Source organism: Oncorhynchus gorbuscha, linkage group LG15, assembly GCF_021184085.1.
Source record: "Oncorhynchus gorbuscha isolate QuinsamMale2020 ecotype Even-year linkage group LG15, OgorEven_v1.0, whole genome shotgun sequence".
NCBI classification, from domain to species: Eukaryota; Metazoa; Chordata; class Actinopteri; order Salmoniformes; family Salmonidae; genus Oncorhynchus; species Oncorhynchus gorbuscha.
In genome coordinates, this window is record NC_060187.1 from 32,715,716 (window position 1) to 32,733,330 (window position 17,615).

The window sequence follows — 17,615 nt, forward strand, 5'->3', positions numbered from 1 at the left end:
AGAGGGAGGGAGAGAGAAAAAAGGGAACGAACCTAAAAAGACCAGCAGGGGGAAAACGAACAGAAGGAAAAGCAAAATGACAAGACAATATAAGACAAAACATGACAGCATCAGGATTAATTCTGAATGTTTCTAAATATGAAATCTTATGTTTATTAGACACTGATGATAAAGAAATAGAAAATATGCCTGTAAAGGACTGTGTTAAATATTTAGGAATACATCTGTCAAAAAAACACTTAGTCAGACAACATTTGAATTTCTCTCCTAAAATTAAGAGAACTAAACATATATTTAATAATTGGCTATAAAGAGATCTTTCTATACTTGGGAGAGTACTTCTGTCCAAGGCAGAGGGACTGTCTCATTTTGTGTACCCCTCATTATCGTTATGTATGTATGTATGTAAAGAGATCAATAAGACCTTTCTTGACTTCATCTGGAAAAATATGTCTCACAAACTAAAAAATCTGTCCTTTCTAACAAAAAAGCTGAAGGCGGTCTGGAAGTGTTGGATTTTGTTAACATAAATAATACTTTCAAGATAAACTGGTTGAAAAAAGGTTGATCAATACTGATTCAATATGGTATTTCATAACAAATAATGTGTTTAATCAATTGGGAGGTCTTCAATTTTTACTGAAATGTAATTATATTCCTGAAAGATTACCTACTAAATTGGCTAGGTTTCACCAATAAGCTTTAATGGCCTGGAAAATATGTTTCCTGCACAGTTTTTCCCCACATAAAGCTATTTTGTGGAATAATTCAGACTCAACTATAAGGAAAAAGTAATTGTTCTACCCCAGCTGGCATGAGAGGAATATTGACTTTGTTCTTGATATTTTCGACAACAAGGGTAAAATGTTCACATATGAACAATTTATAACATTGAAAGAGTTTCCAATACCTTTCAGAGCATTTATTTCTGTGATCAATGCTGTTCCCAGTGGTCTAACTACACTAATGAAAACTCATCTTAGCTTTGGTAATGATCAAAGTTTATCCAGAACTCAGATTGGAAGGCGTTGGCTTATTTGAGAGATCTTGTTGTAATAAATATATAAGACAAATTCTTCATTCACAAAACCAACTTACACCGAGAGGAAAGTTTTTCTGGAACATGCTTATTCCTGACATTGTCTGGAAAAATGCATGGTTAAGGCCTTACAAATACTGTATACAAAACAAAGTTAAGGAAGTGCACTTCAAAATTTTACATAAGATATATCTATGTAATTCTATGATATCCAAATGTGTGGCTATTGATGATATCTGCGTTTTCTGTGAAAAAGAAGGTGAGAATCTGTCTCACTTTAAATTTGTGTCAGAAAATGTAATTAAATTTGTGTCAGAATTTTGGGAAAACCTTGCAAAATACTTATTTACCATTATGAACACTGCCTATGTTTTTGACATGAAAGATATAATATGCTACTATTGCAGTGGTAACAAGACCACTGACATGATTGTAATGTTTTTCATTCTTGTTGCCAAATACTTCATACACAAACAAAAATTCCAAAATTCGATACCAAAATTACAAATCTAATTAAAACATGAACCCCAGTGAATAACAACAAGAATACTATTTTCCTGAATATTTTTTTCAGAGTGAATACAATTGCACTAAAATTGTTAATAAATGTTTTTTTAAAAATATTTTTTGGTATGTTTGAGTATTTTCTTGTTAATACCTGTGTTTTGTTTTGTTAGACATTTTTGATGTAGCAATGTAAGTTGATTTTTGTATCATGAGTAATAAAAGTAATAATGAGTAATAATATGAGTAATAATAAAAATAAAATGTATTAAACAATTCTCATCTGAGAACTGGTCAGGGGTGAGTTTATACCGTTTTACATGTTTCATTAGTAATTAGAGTCCCAGGGGAAATACTGACCCAAATTATGGTTCTTCCACAGTAAACTACTACTCATTTGACCATCATTCTTATAAATGGATAATATGTTCCCTCTTCTTGAGGCTTGCACCTGCTTTTGACTTGCTTAGGGGCGGCAGGGTAGCCTAGTGGTTAGAGAGTTGGACTAGGAACTGGAAGGTAGCAAGTTCAAACCCCCCGAGCTGAACAGGCAGTTAACCCACTGTTCCTAGGCAGTCATTGAAAATAAGAATTTGTTCTTAACTGATTTGCCTGGTTAAATAAAATTTAAAAAGGGCAACCCCAATGGGCGCATTTCTATAATTTATCTTCTTAATTGTAAACCTAACTCTAACCACGCTACTAACCCTTATGCCTAACCCTAACCTTAAATGCAGACCACAAAGCAAATAGTTGTTGTAGGCTTGTAACCAATTTTGACTTTGTGGCTGAGGAATCTGACTGTGGAAGCTAGTGGAAACCACCCAACTCCCTCCCACCTGTCCTTATCCCTAGACTGCGTTGCCGTGGCAACACTCAGCCAGCGTTGTGCGCTGGTGTGTTGTGCAAAAATGGAAAGGAAGATGGAGGAGAACATGAGAGACGTCGACGCTGGTGTGTAAATAGTAGTGCTACCTACCTCCTATAGTACCTATATTTAAGTGCATGAGAGTGCATAGCAGGTTGCTGCACATTTAGTTATGAATGAGTCTGGACTGCTGCATTAATCACCTAGACCGACACAACATCGTTTGTAAACATCACTTTGCTAGTTAGCTAAGTAAGCTTGTTACTAGCTAACGACGTTATTTTGTTAGGTAACGTTAACCTTCTAGTTAGCTAGCTACTAATTTAGCTACCTGATATAAATAATACTAGTTAGTAGCATTAAAATGTTCAGCAAATTGAAGTGTTTGCCGTAAACACTGCCTGGACAGACTACTTGCTATGCATCTAATGTGCGGGATTTGCTCTGTGACTGAGCTTAGTAGCTAACGTTAGCTAGTGCTAGCTCTGGTCCAGAGCGTCGTTCTGCTGTACTCTCAACCGAACGACGCCCAGGACCAGAGCTAGCAAATACTAGCTGCCTCTTGCAGCAACTGGCTGTGGCAAGTAGCTGTGTTAGACACAAGAAGTAGTGGTTCCCTATATATCTATGGTAATAGCATGGCTGTGGCTACACGTCATTGTAAGGGTTTTAATTAGGTGTGCTTTGCTTTATAAACCGGTCATGCTTATTATTATTATTATTTCGCTGGAATCTCTAATACCAAATCTGTAAACACCATAACAACTTTAACCTTTAACTGGCACACCAATAAAACATTTTATCTGAAAAATGATTGTTATTCAAAATATGTGTGTTTAGCCTCAATATAGGTTTATTTGACAATGTAAAACACAATACAACCACACATGTGGATAATGCATTTAAAATCATTGAGGATGACACCAAAACTTTGAAAACGTATTTTCATTGTGGTCTTCATAAATAAATGTTTAAAACATTTACAAACAACATAGTAGGCCTAGGCTTCACAGTAGACCTAGCCTAATAGGCATACCTAGCCTAATAAGCATACACCTTTAAAACATAACAAAACAAAGGACAGGATGACATTGTCATAACTATAGGGTATGACTCCCTCAATATATCCGCGATCTCAGGCTCCTAAACTGAGTTAGATTATGGTTTGATGATGGTGATGCCAGATATAGGCTAGAAATTAATAATTTTTGTGTGCATGACTTTGATAGAAACTTAAACTTTGATAGATAATGCATCGCAAACATCTCAACCAGCAGGTTGCCCAATTAAAGTAAACACATTTTGTATTGGAATTTGCATTGATTTTTTAAATCATCAAAAACAGGATACATTCATTTACATCTTGTCTGCTTAATTTACATCTTGTCTGCTTAATTTACTTATAATGGAAGATGGGCCTAGTTAAATGAGGACTGATGATTTGAATAAATATGATACATGTAACTGAATGCGTTTACAGTTCATATGCTTAGAATAACAATAACATTTCATGTACTGAATGATGTTATAAAACATATTGAAGATAACAGGCAGGCAGTTAATAATGATCCCATAATAATATTTTTCTATTGTCCAAAATCATATCTAGCGTTGGCTTAATATGGCGGCGCACAATTGGCCCAGCGTCGTCCGGGTTAGGGTTTGGCTGGGGTAGGTGGTCATTGTAAATAAGAATGTGTTCTTAACCCTTTAACAGGCAGCTAATTTTGCCATATTTTATAATCTCAACCAATGCCATTTCGTAAAATGTCATGTGGTTTTCATTATCGGACTCCCATATATTTTTAGAACACCCATCCAAAGATGGTTGAAAATCAGGAAGTGAACATACCCCAACCAGAGGCCATGGATTACAGGGAACATTCGCACTGAACTAAAGGGTAGAGCTGCTGCTTTCAAGGTGTGGGACTCTAACCCGGAAGCTTACAAGAAATACCGCTATGCCCTGCGACAAACCATCAAACAGGTAAAGCGTCAATACAGGGCTAAGATTGAATCATACTACACCGGCTCCGACTCTCGTCGGATGTGGCAGGGATTGCAAACTATTACAGACTACAAAGGGAAGCACAGCCATGAGCTGCCCAGTGACACGAGCCTTCCAGACGAGCTAAATCACTTCTATGCTCGATTCGAGGCAAGCAACACTGAGGCATGCATGAGAGCATCTGCTGTTCCGGACGACTGTGTGATCACGCTCTCCGTAGTCAACGTGAGTAAGACCTTTAAACAGGTCAACATACACAAGGCTGCGGGGCCAGACAGATTACCAGTACGTGTGCTCCGGGCATGTGCTGACCAACTGGCAGGTGTCTTCATTTACATTTTCAACATGTCCCTGATTGAGTCTGTAATACCAACATGTTTCAAGCAGACCACCATAGTCCCTGTGCCCAAGAACACAAAGGCAACCTGTCTAAATGACTACAGACCAGTAGCACTCACGTCCGTAGCCATGAAGTGCTTTGAAAGGCTGGTAGTGGCTCACATCAACACCGTTATCCCAGAAACCCTAGACCTACTCCAATTTGCATACCGCCCAAACAGATCCACAGATGATGCAATCTCTATTGCACTCCACACTGCCCTTTCCCACCTGGACAAAAGGAACACCTATGTGAGAATGCTATTCATTGACTACAGCTCAGTGTTCAACACCATAGTACCCTCAAAGCTCATCACTAAGCTAAGGAACCTGGGACTTAACACCTCCCTCTGCAACTGGATCCTGGACTTCCTGATGGGCCGCCCCCAGGTGGTGAGGGTAGGTAGCAACACATCTGCCACGCTGATCCTCAGCACTGCAGCTCCCCAGTGGTGCTGCTCAGTCCCCTCCTGTACTCCCTGTTCACCCACGACTGCATGGCCAGGCACAACACCATCATTCAGTTTGCAGATGACACAACAGTGGTAGGCCTGATCACCGACAACGCCGAGACAGCCTATAGGGAGGACATCAGAGACCTGGCCGGGTGGTGCCAGAATAACAACCTATCCCTCAACGTAACCAAGACTAAGGAGATGATTGTGGACTACAGGAAAAGGAGGACCGAGCACGCCCCCATTCTCCTCGACGGGGCTGTAGTGGAGTAGGTTGGGAGCTTTAAGTTCCTTGGTGTCCACATCAACAACAAACTATCATGGTCCAAACACACCAAGACAGTCGTGAAGAGGGCATGACAAAGCCTATTCCCTCTCAGGAAACTACAAAGATTTGGCATGAGTCCTGAGATCTTCAAAAGGTTCTACAGCTGCAACATCGAGAGCATCCTAACCGGTTGCATCACTGCCTGGTACGGCAATTGCTCGGCTTCCGACCGCAAGGCACTTCAGAGGGTAGTGCGTACGGCCCAGTACATCACTGGTGCTAAGCTGCCTGCCCTCCAGGACCTCTATACCAGGCAGTATCAGAGGAAGGCCCTACAAATTGTCAAAGATCCCAGTCATATACTGTTCTCTCTACTACCGCATGGCAAGCGGTACCGTAGTGCCAAGTCTCGGACAAAAAGGCTTCTCAACAGTTTTTATCCCCAAGCCATAAGACTCCAAATGGTTACCTGGACTATTTGCATTGTGTACCCCCAACCCCTCCTTTTCACTGCTGCTACTTCTGTTTAACATGTATGCATAGTCACTTTAACTATACATTCATGTACATACTACCTCAATTGGCCCGACCAACCAGTGCTTCCGCACATTGGCTAAACAGGCTATCTGCATTGAGTCCCACCACCCGCCAACCCCTCTTTTTACGCTACTGCAACTCTCTGTTCATCATATATGCATAGTCACTTTAACCATACCTACATGTACATACTACCTCAATAAGCCTGACTAACCGGTGTCTGTATATAGCCTTGCTGCTGTTATTTTCAAATGTCTTTTTACTGTTGTTTTTTTTCTTTACTTACACACACACACACACACACACACACACACACACACACACACACACACACACACACACACACACACACACACACACACACACACACACACACACACACACACACACACACACACACACACACACACACACACACACACACACACACACACACACACACACACACCTTTTTTTCACACTATTGGTTAGAGCCTGTAGGTAAGCATTTCACTGTAAGGTCTACACCTGTTGTATTCGGCGCACGTGACAAATTTTGAATTTTGATTTGAATGTGTGCAAAACCGAACCTAATTTACCATTTAAAGAAAAAACTAATTGTGTATAAAATAGGAAATTACAAGGTTGTAAAATGTTGTTGACTTCTAAGACATCATTTGATAATGAAGAAATGACTAATATGTTTTTATAATTTTACGAACTCTTGAAAAATATGCTCTCCCAGGCAGTTGAGTTGCCTATTAATGGAATACCTTTAAAAAAAAAAAGTGTTTAATTTAACTATGCAAATCAGTTAAAACATGGCGACTGGCACTGGAACTGTTGCTTTGATACTACTTGTACTTTTCACACTACAACCATGTTTGTATGAATCCCAATGCATTTCAGGGGCCATAGAATTGAATGGGCAAATATTCTGTCTAGTCTTCAACCGTTTAAGCTAGAAACGCCATTCAAACTCTAAAACGAGCAGACCAGTCTGGAATAGTGTTCTTGTATTCAGCTTTTTATACTATTACCTCATAAACTATAAAATGTTTTGTATCCCTGTTCATTTCAATGGTGGAATGCAGGCCTTTTAATAAATAAAAAAATATTTTACCTTTATTTAACTAGGCAAGTCAGTTAAGAACAAAATCTTATTTTCAATGCCAGCCTAGGAACAGTGGGCTTTAACTGCCTGTTCAGGGGCAGAACGACAGACCGTGGCAGCTCAGGGGTTTGAACTCGCAACCTTCCGGTTACTAGTCCAACGCTCTAAACTGAAATCACTGCCACAAAGCTTTCAGAATGTTCAAACAATTTTATTTTAAGAGCTTTAAAACACCTAATGATGACATAGCACTCACTCTAGCCTACTATACAAGCCCATAATCAGTGGTGGAAAAAGTACTCAATTGTTATACTTAAGTAAAAGTAAAGATATCTTAATAGAAAATGACTCAAGTAAAAGTGATACTACTCGTTTAAAAGTGTATGGTTTTAAGTGTACTTAAGTACAGTGGTGGAAAACATACTCAATTGACATACTTGTGAAAAAGTAATAAGTAAAAGTAAATGCTATACATGAAATTCATTATATTAAGCAAACCAGACAGCACACCTTTCTTGTTTTTAACATTTTAACACTCAGACATAATTTACAAACGCAGAGTTTGTGTTTAGTTGGTCCGCTAGATCTGAGGCAGTAGGGAAGACAACGCGTTATATTAATAGGTGCGTGAATTGGACCATATTTCTGTCCTGCCTGAGCATTCGAAATGACAAGTACTTTTGGGTGTAAGGGAAAAGGTATGGGAGTAAAAAGTACATATTGTCTTTAGGAATGTAGTGGAGTAATAGTTGTCCAAAATATAAATAGTACAGGGCCCGGTTGTATAAAACACCTGAAGTTAATTTCCCCCTCATCTTTCCCTTAAAGTTTTCTTAACTGTAAGTCACTTGCACAAAACATTTTAAGGTGAATGTCCCCCTTAAATTAAGTGCAAAAGTTAAGGGTGCTCATGAGGTCCCTTAACTGCTTAATTCAGTATGGATATCAGTGTAAACATAATTTGTGGAGGTGAATGTTGCTTTCATCAGCCTTGTTTACAAAAGGAAAACATCAACCAACTGGGTACTTAGCTAAACATTGGAAGGTGCAAAATCCATGGCTACAAATTTGGTTTATTTTCTTCTGAAGCAATTTTGTTATCCTGTGTTGATTGTGGAAGTTTTGCTATCTAACAAAATAAATGTGATCACTTTGAAGATACATTTAGTTAGTGAATTATGCTAGATACTCTTTCTGCCATGCATGCCTTCAAACTATGGTAAAAGCCCTAAAGTATGGCCTTAAGAGAAACACTTAAGATATGTTATGCAACCAGGCCCAGATATCCCACAAAAACTACTTAAGTAGTACTTTAAAGTATATTTTACTTAAGTACTTTAAACCACTGACTATAACGACTCCACACCTACAAAGCACCCAAAATAGGTCACTATAACTAACACATAGCCTTTGAAAACCCTATTAATACCATTGCTGTCACTACCACTATATCACAACCATAAATACTTCAAGACTAGCAAGCACATCACACCACATTTAAATGTCCTTTTCTAGTCTACAATTACAAGACCTGAGTTCATAGAGTTAAATCCTAATCCACATGTGTAGGTTAACATGCACGACATATTAGCTACCTAGAATGTACTGTAATTAAAAGCAACACTATCAGGGTGTCATGCAGGTGAAAGAGGACCCAAAAGCGACTTAACAGAAACAGAGTTTATTCAAGTCCAAACAGAAAACGACAAATCCTGAATCCTTAACAGGAAATGTCCAAACAGGGAATAACAGAAATCCTCTAGTCTGTAGAGGGGAATAACAGGAGAAGCGGCCACAGACTGCAGGTCGCTTCGGGTAGGCGCAGGCCGTAGCTGACAGAGACACCTGCTCACACGCAGCATCTGATGAAGGCAAAAACACGACAGGACAGGGCGATACACAATCACAGCACGGTGAATTCTAAACAAGGAACCGACAGGACAGGAACGGAACACAAAGGAAGAAATAGGGACTCTAATCAGGGGAAAGGATCGGGAACAGGTGTGGGAAGACTAAATGATGATTAGGGGAATAGGAACAGCTGGGAGCAGGAACGGAACGATAGAGAGAAGAGAGAGCGAGAGAGTGAGAGAGGGAGGGGGAGAGAGAGGGATAGAAAGAGGGAAAGAACCTAATAAGACCAGCAGAGGGAAACGAATAGAATGGGGAGCACAGGGACAAGACATGATAATAAATGACAAACATGACAGTACCCCCACTCACCGAGCGCCTCCTGGCGCACTCGAGGAGGAATCCTGGCGGCAACGGAGGAAATCATCGATGAGTGAACGGTCCAGCACGTCCCGAGACGGAACCCAACTCCTCTCCTCAGGACCGTAACCCTCCCAATCCACTAAGTATTGGTGACCCCGTCCCCGAGAACGCATGTCCATGATCTTATGTACCTTGTAAATAGGTGCGCTCTCGACAAGGACGGGAGGGGGAGGGAAGACGAACGGGGGTGCGAAGAAAGGGCTTAACACAGGAGACATGGAAGACAGGATGGACGCGACGAAGATGTCGCGGAAGAAGCAGTCGCACAGCGACAGGATTGACGACCTGGGAGACACGGAACGGACCAATGAACCGCGGAGTCAACTTACGAGAAGCTGTCGTAAGAGGAAGGTTGCGAGTGGAAAGCCACACTCTCTGGCCGCAACAATACCTTGGACTCTTAATCCTGCGTTTATTGGCGGCTCTCACCGTCTGTGCCCTGTAACGGCAAAGTGCAGACCTCACCCTCCTCCAGGTGCGCTCACAACGTTGGACAAACGCTTGAGCGGAGGGAACGCTGGACTCGGCAAGCTGGGATGAGAACAGAGGAGGCTGGTAACCCAGACTACTCTGAAACGGAGATAACCCGGTAGCAGACGAAGGAAGCGAATTGTGAGCGTATTCTGCCCAGGGAGCTGTTCTGCCCAAGACGCAGGGTTTCTGAAAGAAAGGCTGCGTAGTATGCGACCAATCGTCTGATTGGCCCTCTCTGCTTGACCGTTAGACTGGGGATGAAACCCGGAAGAGAGACTGACGGACGCACCAATCAAACGACAGAACTCCCTCCAAAACTGTGACGTGAATTGCGGGCCTCTGTCTGAAACGGCGTCTAACGGGAGGCCATGAATTCTGAATACATTCTCAATAATGATTTGTGCCGTCTCCTTAGCGGAAGGAAGTTTAGCGAGGGGAATGAAATGTGCCGCCTTAGAGAACCTATCGACAACCGTAAGAATCACAGTCTTCCCCGCAGACAAAGGCAGACCGGTAATGAAGTCTAAGGCGATGTGAGACCATGGTCGAGAAGGAATGGGGAGCGGTCTGAGACGACCGGCAGGAGGAGAGTTACCCGACTTAGTCTGCGCGCAGTCCGAACAAGCAGCCACGAAACGGCGCGTGTCACGCTCCTGAGTCGGCCACCAAAAGCGCTGGCGAATAGACGCAAGAGTGCCTCGAACACCGGGATGACCAGCTAACTTGGCAGAGTGAGCCCACTGAAGAACAGCCAGACGAGTGGAAACAGGAACGAAAAGGAGGTTACTAGGACAAGCGCGCGGCGACGCAGTGTGCGTGAGTGCTTGCTTAACCTGTCTTTCAATTCCCCAGACTGTTAACCCGACAACACGCCCTATAAGGAAGAATCCCCTCGGGATCAGTAGAAGCCACAGAAGAACTAAACAGACGGGATAAGGCATCAGGCTTGGTGTTCTTGCTACCCGGACGGTAAGAAATCACAAACTCGAAACGAGCGAAAAACAACGCCCAACGAGCTTGACGGGCATTAAGTCGTTTGGCAGAACGGATGTACTCAAGGTTCTTATGGTCTGTCCAAACGACAAAGGAACGGTCGCCCCCTCCAACCACTGTCGCCATTCGCCTAGGGCTAAGCGGATGGCGAGCAGTTCACGGTTACCCACATCATAGTTGCGCTCAGATGGCGACAGGCGATGAGAAAAATAAGCGCAAGGATGAACCTTATCGTCAGACTGGAAGCGCTGGGATAGAATGGCTCCCACGCCTACCTCTGAAGCGTCAACCTCGACAATGAATTGTCTAGTGACGTCAGGAGTAACGAGGATAGGAGCGGACGTAAAACGTTCTTTTAGAAGATCAAAAGCTCCCTGGGCGGAACCGGACCACTTAAAACACGTCTTGACAGAAGTAAGAGCTGTGAGAGGGGCAGCAACTTGACCGAAATTACGAATGAAACGCCGATAGAAATTAGCGAAACCTAAAAGCGCTGCAACTCGACACGTGACCTTGGAACGGGCCAATCACTGACAGCTTGGACCTTAGCGGAATCCATCTGAATGCCTTCAGCGGAAATAACGGAACCGAGAAAAGTAACGGAGGAGACATGAAAAGAGCACTTCTCAGCCTTTACGTAGAGACAATTCTCTAAAAGGCGCTGTAGAACACGTCGAACGTGCTGAACATGAATCTCGAGTGACGGAGAAAAAATCAGGATATCGTCAAGATAGACAAAAACAAAAATGTTCAGCATGTCTCTCAGAACATCATTAACTAATGCCTGAAAAACAGCTGGCGCATTGGCGAGACCGAACGGCAGAACCCGGTACTCAAAATGCCCTAACGGAGTGTTAAATGCCGTTTTCCACTCGTCCCCCTCTCTGATGCGCACGAGATGGTAAGCGTTACGAAGGTCCAACTTAGTAAAGCACCTGGCTCCCTGCAGAATCTCGAAGGCTGATGACATAAGGGGAAGCGGATAACGATTCTTAACCGTTATGTCATTCAGCCCTCGATAATCCACGCAGGGGCGCAGAGTACCGTCCTTCTTCTTAACAAAAAAGAACCCCGCCCCGGCCGGAGAGAAGAAGGCACTATGGTACCGGCGTCAAGAGACACAGACAAATAATCCTCGAGAGCCTTACGTTCGGGAGCCGACAGAGAGTATAGTCTACCTCGAGGAGGAGTGGTCCCCGGAAGGAGATCAATACTACAATCATACGACCGGTGAGGAGGAAGGGAGTTGGCTCGGGACCGACTGAAGACCGTGCGCAGATCATGATATTCCTCCGGCACTCCTGTCAAATCGCCAGGTTCCTCCTGAGAAGTAGGGACAGAAGAAACGGGAGGGATGGCAGACATTAAACACTTCACATGACAAGAAACGTTCCAGGATAGGATAGAATTACTAGACCAATTAATAGAAGGATTATGACATACTAGCCAGGGATGACCCAAAACAACAGGTGTAAACGGTGAACGGAAAATCAAAAAAGAAATAGTCTCACTGTGGTTACCAGATACTGTGAGGGTTAAAGGTAGTGTCTCAAATCTGATACTGGGAAGATGACTACCATCTAAGGCGAACATGGGCGTAGGCTTCTCTAACTCTCTGAAAGGAATGTCATGTTTCCGAACCCATGCTTCGTCCATGAAACAACCCTCAGCCCCAGAGTCTATCAAGGCACTACATGTAGCACCCGAACCGGTCCAGCGTAGATGGACCGACAAAAGTAGTACAGGATTTTGATGGAGAGACTTGAGTAGTTGCGCTCACCTGTAGCCCTCCGCTTACAGATGAGCTCTGGCTTTACTGGACATGAATTAACAAAATGTCCAGCAACTCCGCAATAGAGGCACAGGCGGTTGGTGATCCTCCGTTCCCTCTCCTTAGTCGAGATGCGAATCCCTCCCAGCTGCATGGGCTCAGTCTCAAAGCCAGAGGAGGGAGATGGTTGCGATGCGGAGCAGGGAAACACCGTTGATGCGAGCTCTCTTCCACGAGCCCGGTGACGAAGATCTACCCGTCGTTCTATGCGGATGGCGAGAGCAATCAAAGAGTCCACATCTGAAGGAACCTCCCGGGAGAGAATCTCATCCTTAACCACTGCGTGGAGTCCCTCCAGAAAACGAGCGAGCAGCGCCGGCTCGTTCCACTCACTAGAGGCAGCAAGAGTGCGAAACTCAATAGAATAATCCGTTATGGACCGTTCACCTTGGCATAAGGAAGCCAGGGCCCTAGAAGCCTCCCTACCAAAAACTGAACGGTCAAAAACCCGAATCATCTCCTCTTTAAAGTTCTGGAACTTGTTAGAGCAATCAGCCCTTGCCTCCCAGATAGCTGTGCCCCATTCTCGAGCCCGGCCAGTAAGGAGTGAAATGACGTAAGCAACCCGAGCTCTCTCTCTAGAGTATGTGTTGGGTTGGAGAGAGAACACAATCTCACACTGCGTGAGAAAGGAGCGGCACTCAGTGGGCTGCCCGGAGTAGCAAGGTGGGTTATTAACCCTAGGTTCTGGAGGCTCGGCAGGCCAGGAAGTAACAGGTGGCACGAGACGTAGACTCTGGAACTGTCCAGAGAGGTCGGAAACCTGAGCGGCCAGGTTCTCCACGGCATGGCGAGCAGCAGACAATTCCTGCTCGTGTCTGCCGAGCATGGCTCCTTGGATCTCGACGGCAGTGTAACGAGCGTCTGAAGTCGCTGGGTCCATTCCTTGGTCGGTTCCTTCTGTCATGCAGGTGAAAGAGGACCCAAAAGCGACTTAACAGAAACAGAGTTTATTCAAGTCCAAACAGAAAACGACAAATCCTGAATCCTTAACAGGAAATGTCCAAACAGGGAATAACAGAAATCCTCTAGTCTGTAGAGGGGAATAACAGGAGAAGCGGCCACAGACTGCAGGTCGCTTCGGGTAGGCGCAGGCCGTAGCTGACAGAGACACCTGCTCACACGCAGCATCTGATGAAGGCAAAAACACGACAGGACAGGGCGATACACAATCACAGCACGGTGAATTCTAAACAAGGAACCGACAGGACAGGAACGGAACACAAAGGAAGAAATAGGGACTCTAATCAGGGGAAAGGATCGGGAACAGGTGTGGGAAGACTAAATGATGATTAGGGGAATAGGAACAGCTGGGAGCAGGAACGGAACGATAGAGAGAAGAGAGAGCGAGAGAGTGAGAGAGGGAGGGGGAGAGAGAGGGATAGAAAGAGGGAAAGAACCTAATAAGACCAGCAGAGGGAAACGAATAGAATGGGGAGCACAGGGACAAGACATGATAATAAATGACAAACATGACACAGGGACACTTGATAATTATTCATGCATTATATGCAGGTAAAGGACAGTTTGTTTCACTCCAAATAGCATAGGCTGTTTAACCACCTGCTTTAGCACCTGTCAAAAAAAGCAGGCCAAGCACTTGTTAGACCAGGCTATAGCTTTTAAAGGTTTTGAAGTTTTAGCTAGTAACACCATTTGTTTACAATAGTGAAATCTCTGAACACACCAAAATAAATCATTTCATGCCTTTTTGTTGTCTTGAGGTTTTTATTTAGTTCTAATACAATACAAGTAGATATATTTCTGCAAGGTGACCTCAGTTAAGGCTTTGCCAACAGCATGCCTTACTTACTATGCATAAGGCAGGCAAGCCACATTTGATGCACGAAAGAAATCTTGTCATACTGTATCTACTTCTGATAAGGCACAAAGTGTGAAAATATTAATATGATATTTACCGCATATGATATCCTTAGAATGGTGGGGTGTTTAATAGATATTAGTTCAGATGAAGTTGTTTGACAAGTGATATGTGGTTGTCCTAGGCAGTGAAGCTGGAGGAGAGGATGCCTTAGTGGGCAATGTGAGCAAGCTGATGGTGACTCCACCAGGATACACAGGAGTTCCACGGAAAGGTCACCTTGTCTTTGATGCTTGCTTCGAGAGTGGTAAGTACAAACTGTAATGAGGTGTAATATCACAATTTAAACTACTGTACCATTTGATACATTTATCACAATATTTGTAAATACATCCACAGACTAGGCTTATCTACGCTAATTAGGCTAACTTAGAATTTCCTTTACCTAGCTTAAGTAGTTATAGGCTATGTAATTTTATTTTGATCACAAAACAATCCAGTGTTATTAAGTGATCATTCTATGATGATATTATTGTCATCCCTCCATTTAAAAAGGGCAGTATAAGACCTAGGCTATAGTAAATAATGAATATAATGTAGGCTATACCTGCTGATGCAAGGCAGGTTGACAGGTAATTCGTCACTATATACCACATTTCTGGGTACTGTATTACATTTTCAGCCAATTATTTTTCTTGTTTACTAATATACAGGAAGACCCACATGCACCCAAACAGGTTGTTTTGTAGTGCGATCCTCTGATCCTCCTTTACAGATCTCATATACTTCAGTTACAAAACCATTTTATTTCCTTAGATACGTTTCTGTGATTTGAATTGCATCCTATCGAATTAGTGAAATTATATTAAACATAGCCTATTAATAAAAGCATAATATTCTATATAACTAGGCCTAAATCATTTCTTTGATTGTGTCTTTTAATGGTTAATTAGCTATAGAAAAGGGTAACAAAAAAATTAAAAGGTTCTAAGTGAGTCACTGCTCTTTTACCTTGTCCATCTTCCTAGTTGAAGACTGTAATTAAACAAGTTAATATGTTCCAGAATGCTTTGTAAATGGCCTTTGTTTTGAACTTTTCAACCAAATGAATGGCACTGCAATGAAAATAAAGTGCTTTCCTCTGTGACAAGGTCAAGTGGGCAGCAAAGAGAGTGACTCTGGGCTGGAGTGACAGTGAATCAGTGGGCCAGTGGAACATTCACAATATCATTCTCTGCTGGGAGATTAGGTTCAGGGTCTTCAACAGATGAGACATAGCTTTCATATTCTTGGCAGGCAACCAATTTCTGGCTGTGCAGAGACGAAGTTTAACTTGTGATTCTGTGCTGTTTGGCCCAGCTGTCAGAGGATAGACTTTTTAAGTTGATTTTTATTTTTTGACTTTGTTTATTTGGATAGAATGTGAAACTTCTGAGAAGAATCTATGTGTTTTTCTCCCAGACATAATACTGAATAAACAAGTGGTTAGAGGTTTATTAGACACCATTTTTTAAGGTAAGCTTATACTACCGAACGGCACTGTCAATCAAATGAAATTAATATGATAGGGTATTACTATAATATCATATGATATTGTCAGTCACACCATGGCACCACATAACAGGTGAGAGGTTTGAAAGTTAAGAGACAAACAAAGAGCTTCTAACTAAGATCTGGGAAGCCATGAGGATTTGAGGATTTGTCTAAAAGTGAGTGCTATGCTCGATCCCGAGTTATAAATGAAGATTAAAACGGCTATGCATGTGGCCTGTCAAAGGGGAGTGAATAGAGAGGAGAGTAGACAAACATATGTTTTAGGAGGTTGATATGGATATTCATCAATTATCAGGAGACTTACGTTTCTTACGGGTTTTTAAATAAGTTTCCTTATTTTCCCAGATGACATACTCAGAGGACCTCAGACATTGATTAATGGGCGTTGAGCTCTCAGACTGAGATCCGCTAACATGTACAACATTACCCAGATGTCTCTAGGTCCGGAAATTCTCCTGAATGATTTATGGAATTGATATTAATCTCTTTCCAGTAAATGCATTACTAAAGTTGGAAACGGAGAGGAATTGAACTACGCTAATGTCAAATTAATGTTGTGTTGCTGTTTCAACGAAGCAACACTGCAGCTAGGCTAACTATTTTAACCACTTATAAGCCAACAGGTCTCCTATAAGGACTAAATGATAAAAAGTCATTTTTCACTTCAGTGGTCATATGGTGAGTATCTGTCAATACATTTCACAAGGAGTGATATGTTTTTTTCAGGAGTTAGCCCTCACGGTTCATAAAGAATTGCGGTTTGTTTTGTTGGTGGAATGTAGAAACGAAGAGGACTATTCATAATCCAGCGATTTGGCATTGCCTACCTTGAGTAGCAACACACATTCAATATCAATGTGTTTTCACTGAAGAAGAATACCTTTCATATTACCAAGGTATAAGCATATTTAAAACATGTTCGTTTGCCAAGAAGATTCAAGATCAATATCTACTGTTGAATATCTACTGTTGATGTCGTGCTTAAATTGACCCTTTAGATTACATCAATATCTAGACAGTATCACTCACTGCATGGTCAAATAACTAGCATCCATATTCCATGTAGTGACAGTGATATCTGTGAAGGTCTCACATTTCCAATTCATGCATTTGTTATATAATATGACACTGACAGGAAGAACATTTGAATACCTTTATAGAGGCTACTGTACGGATCACTATATGGATCACTTCACCTCAAACTATATATTGCCTGAAACATGTGAATTCAAGCAGACATTTATTTGAATTTATGCAGAGATATCACTCAGAAAGGTTCATGCTGCCAATATTGCCACTTTCTTTGTAGGACAGCTGTCAACATTTTGCATACATTTTAGATACTAGAGATTTTATTTTATTTCTTTAGTATCCCTGGTAATACATTCTAATTGGTTTATTAAAACAGACTACGGTATGTAAGCCATTTACTAAATGTATAAAACCCCTAATTTACATTTAGATGAGACATAATTCAGTTTCTTGTCAACCATATGCAGATTATGTCAGTGGTATAT

At 42.1% G+C, this 17,615-nt stretch overlaps 1 protein-coding gene across 1 annotated transcript in view; it reads left to right on the forward strand.

Moving 5' to 3' along the window:
• Positions 1 to 2,416: 2,416 nt before the first annotated feature.
• The window catches only part of agbl4 (AGBL carboxypeptidase 4), a 430,345-nt gene continuing 415,146 nt past the window's right edge, over positions 2,417 to 17,615 (forward strand). The window contains exons 1-2 of the mRNA XM_046300835.1: positions 2,417 to 2,497; positions 14,729 to 14,851. Coding sequence (XP_046156791.1) covers positions 2,455 to 2,497; positions 14,729 to 14,851 — 166 coding nt within the window. The 5' untranslated portion in view covers positions 2,417 to 2,454. The remainder of the gene's footprint in view (positions 2,498 to 14,728; positions 14,852 to 17,615) is intronic.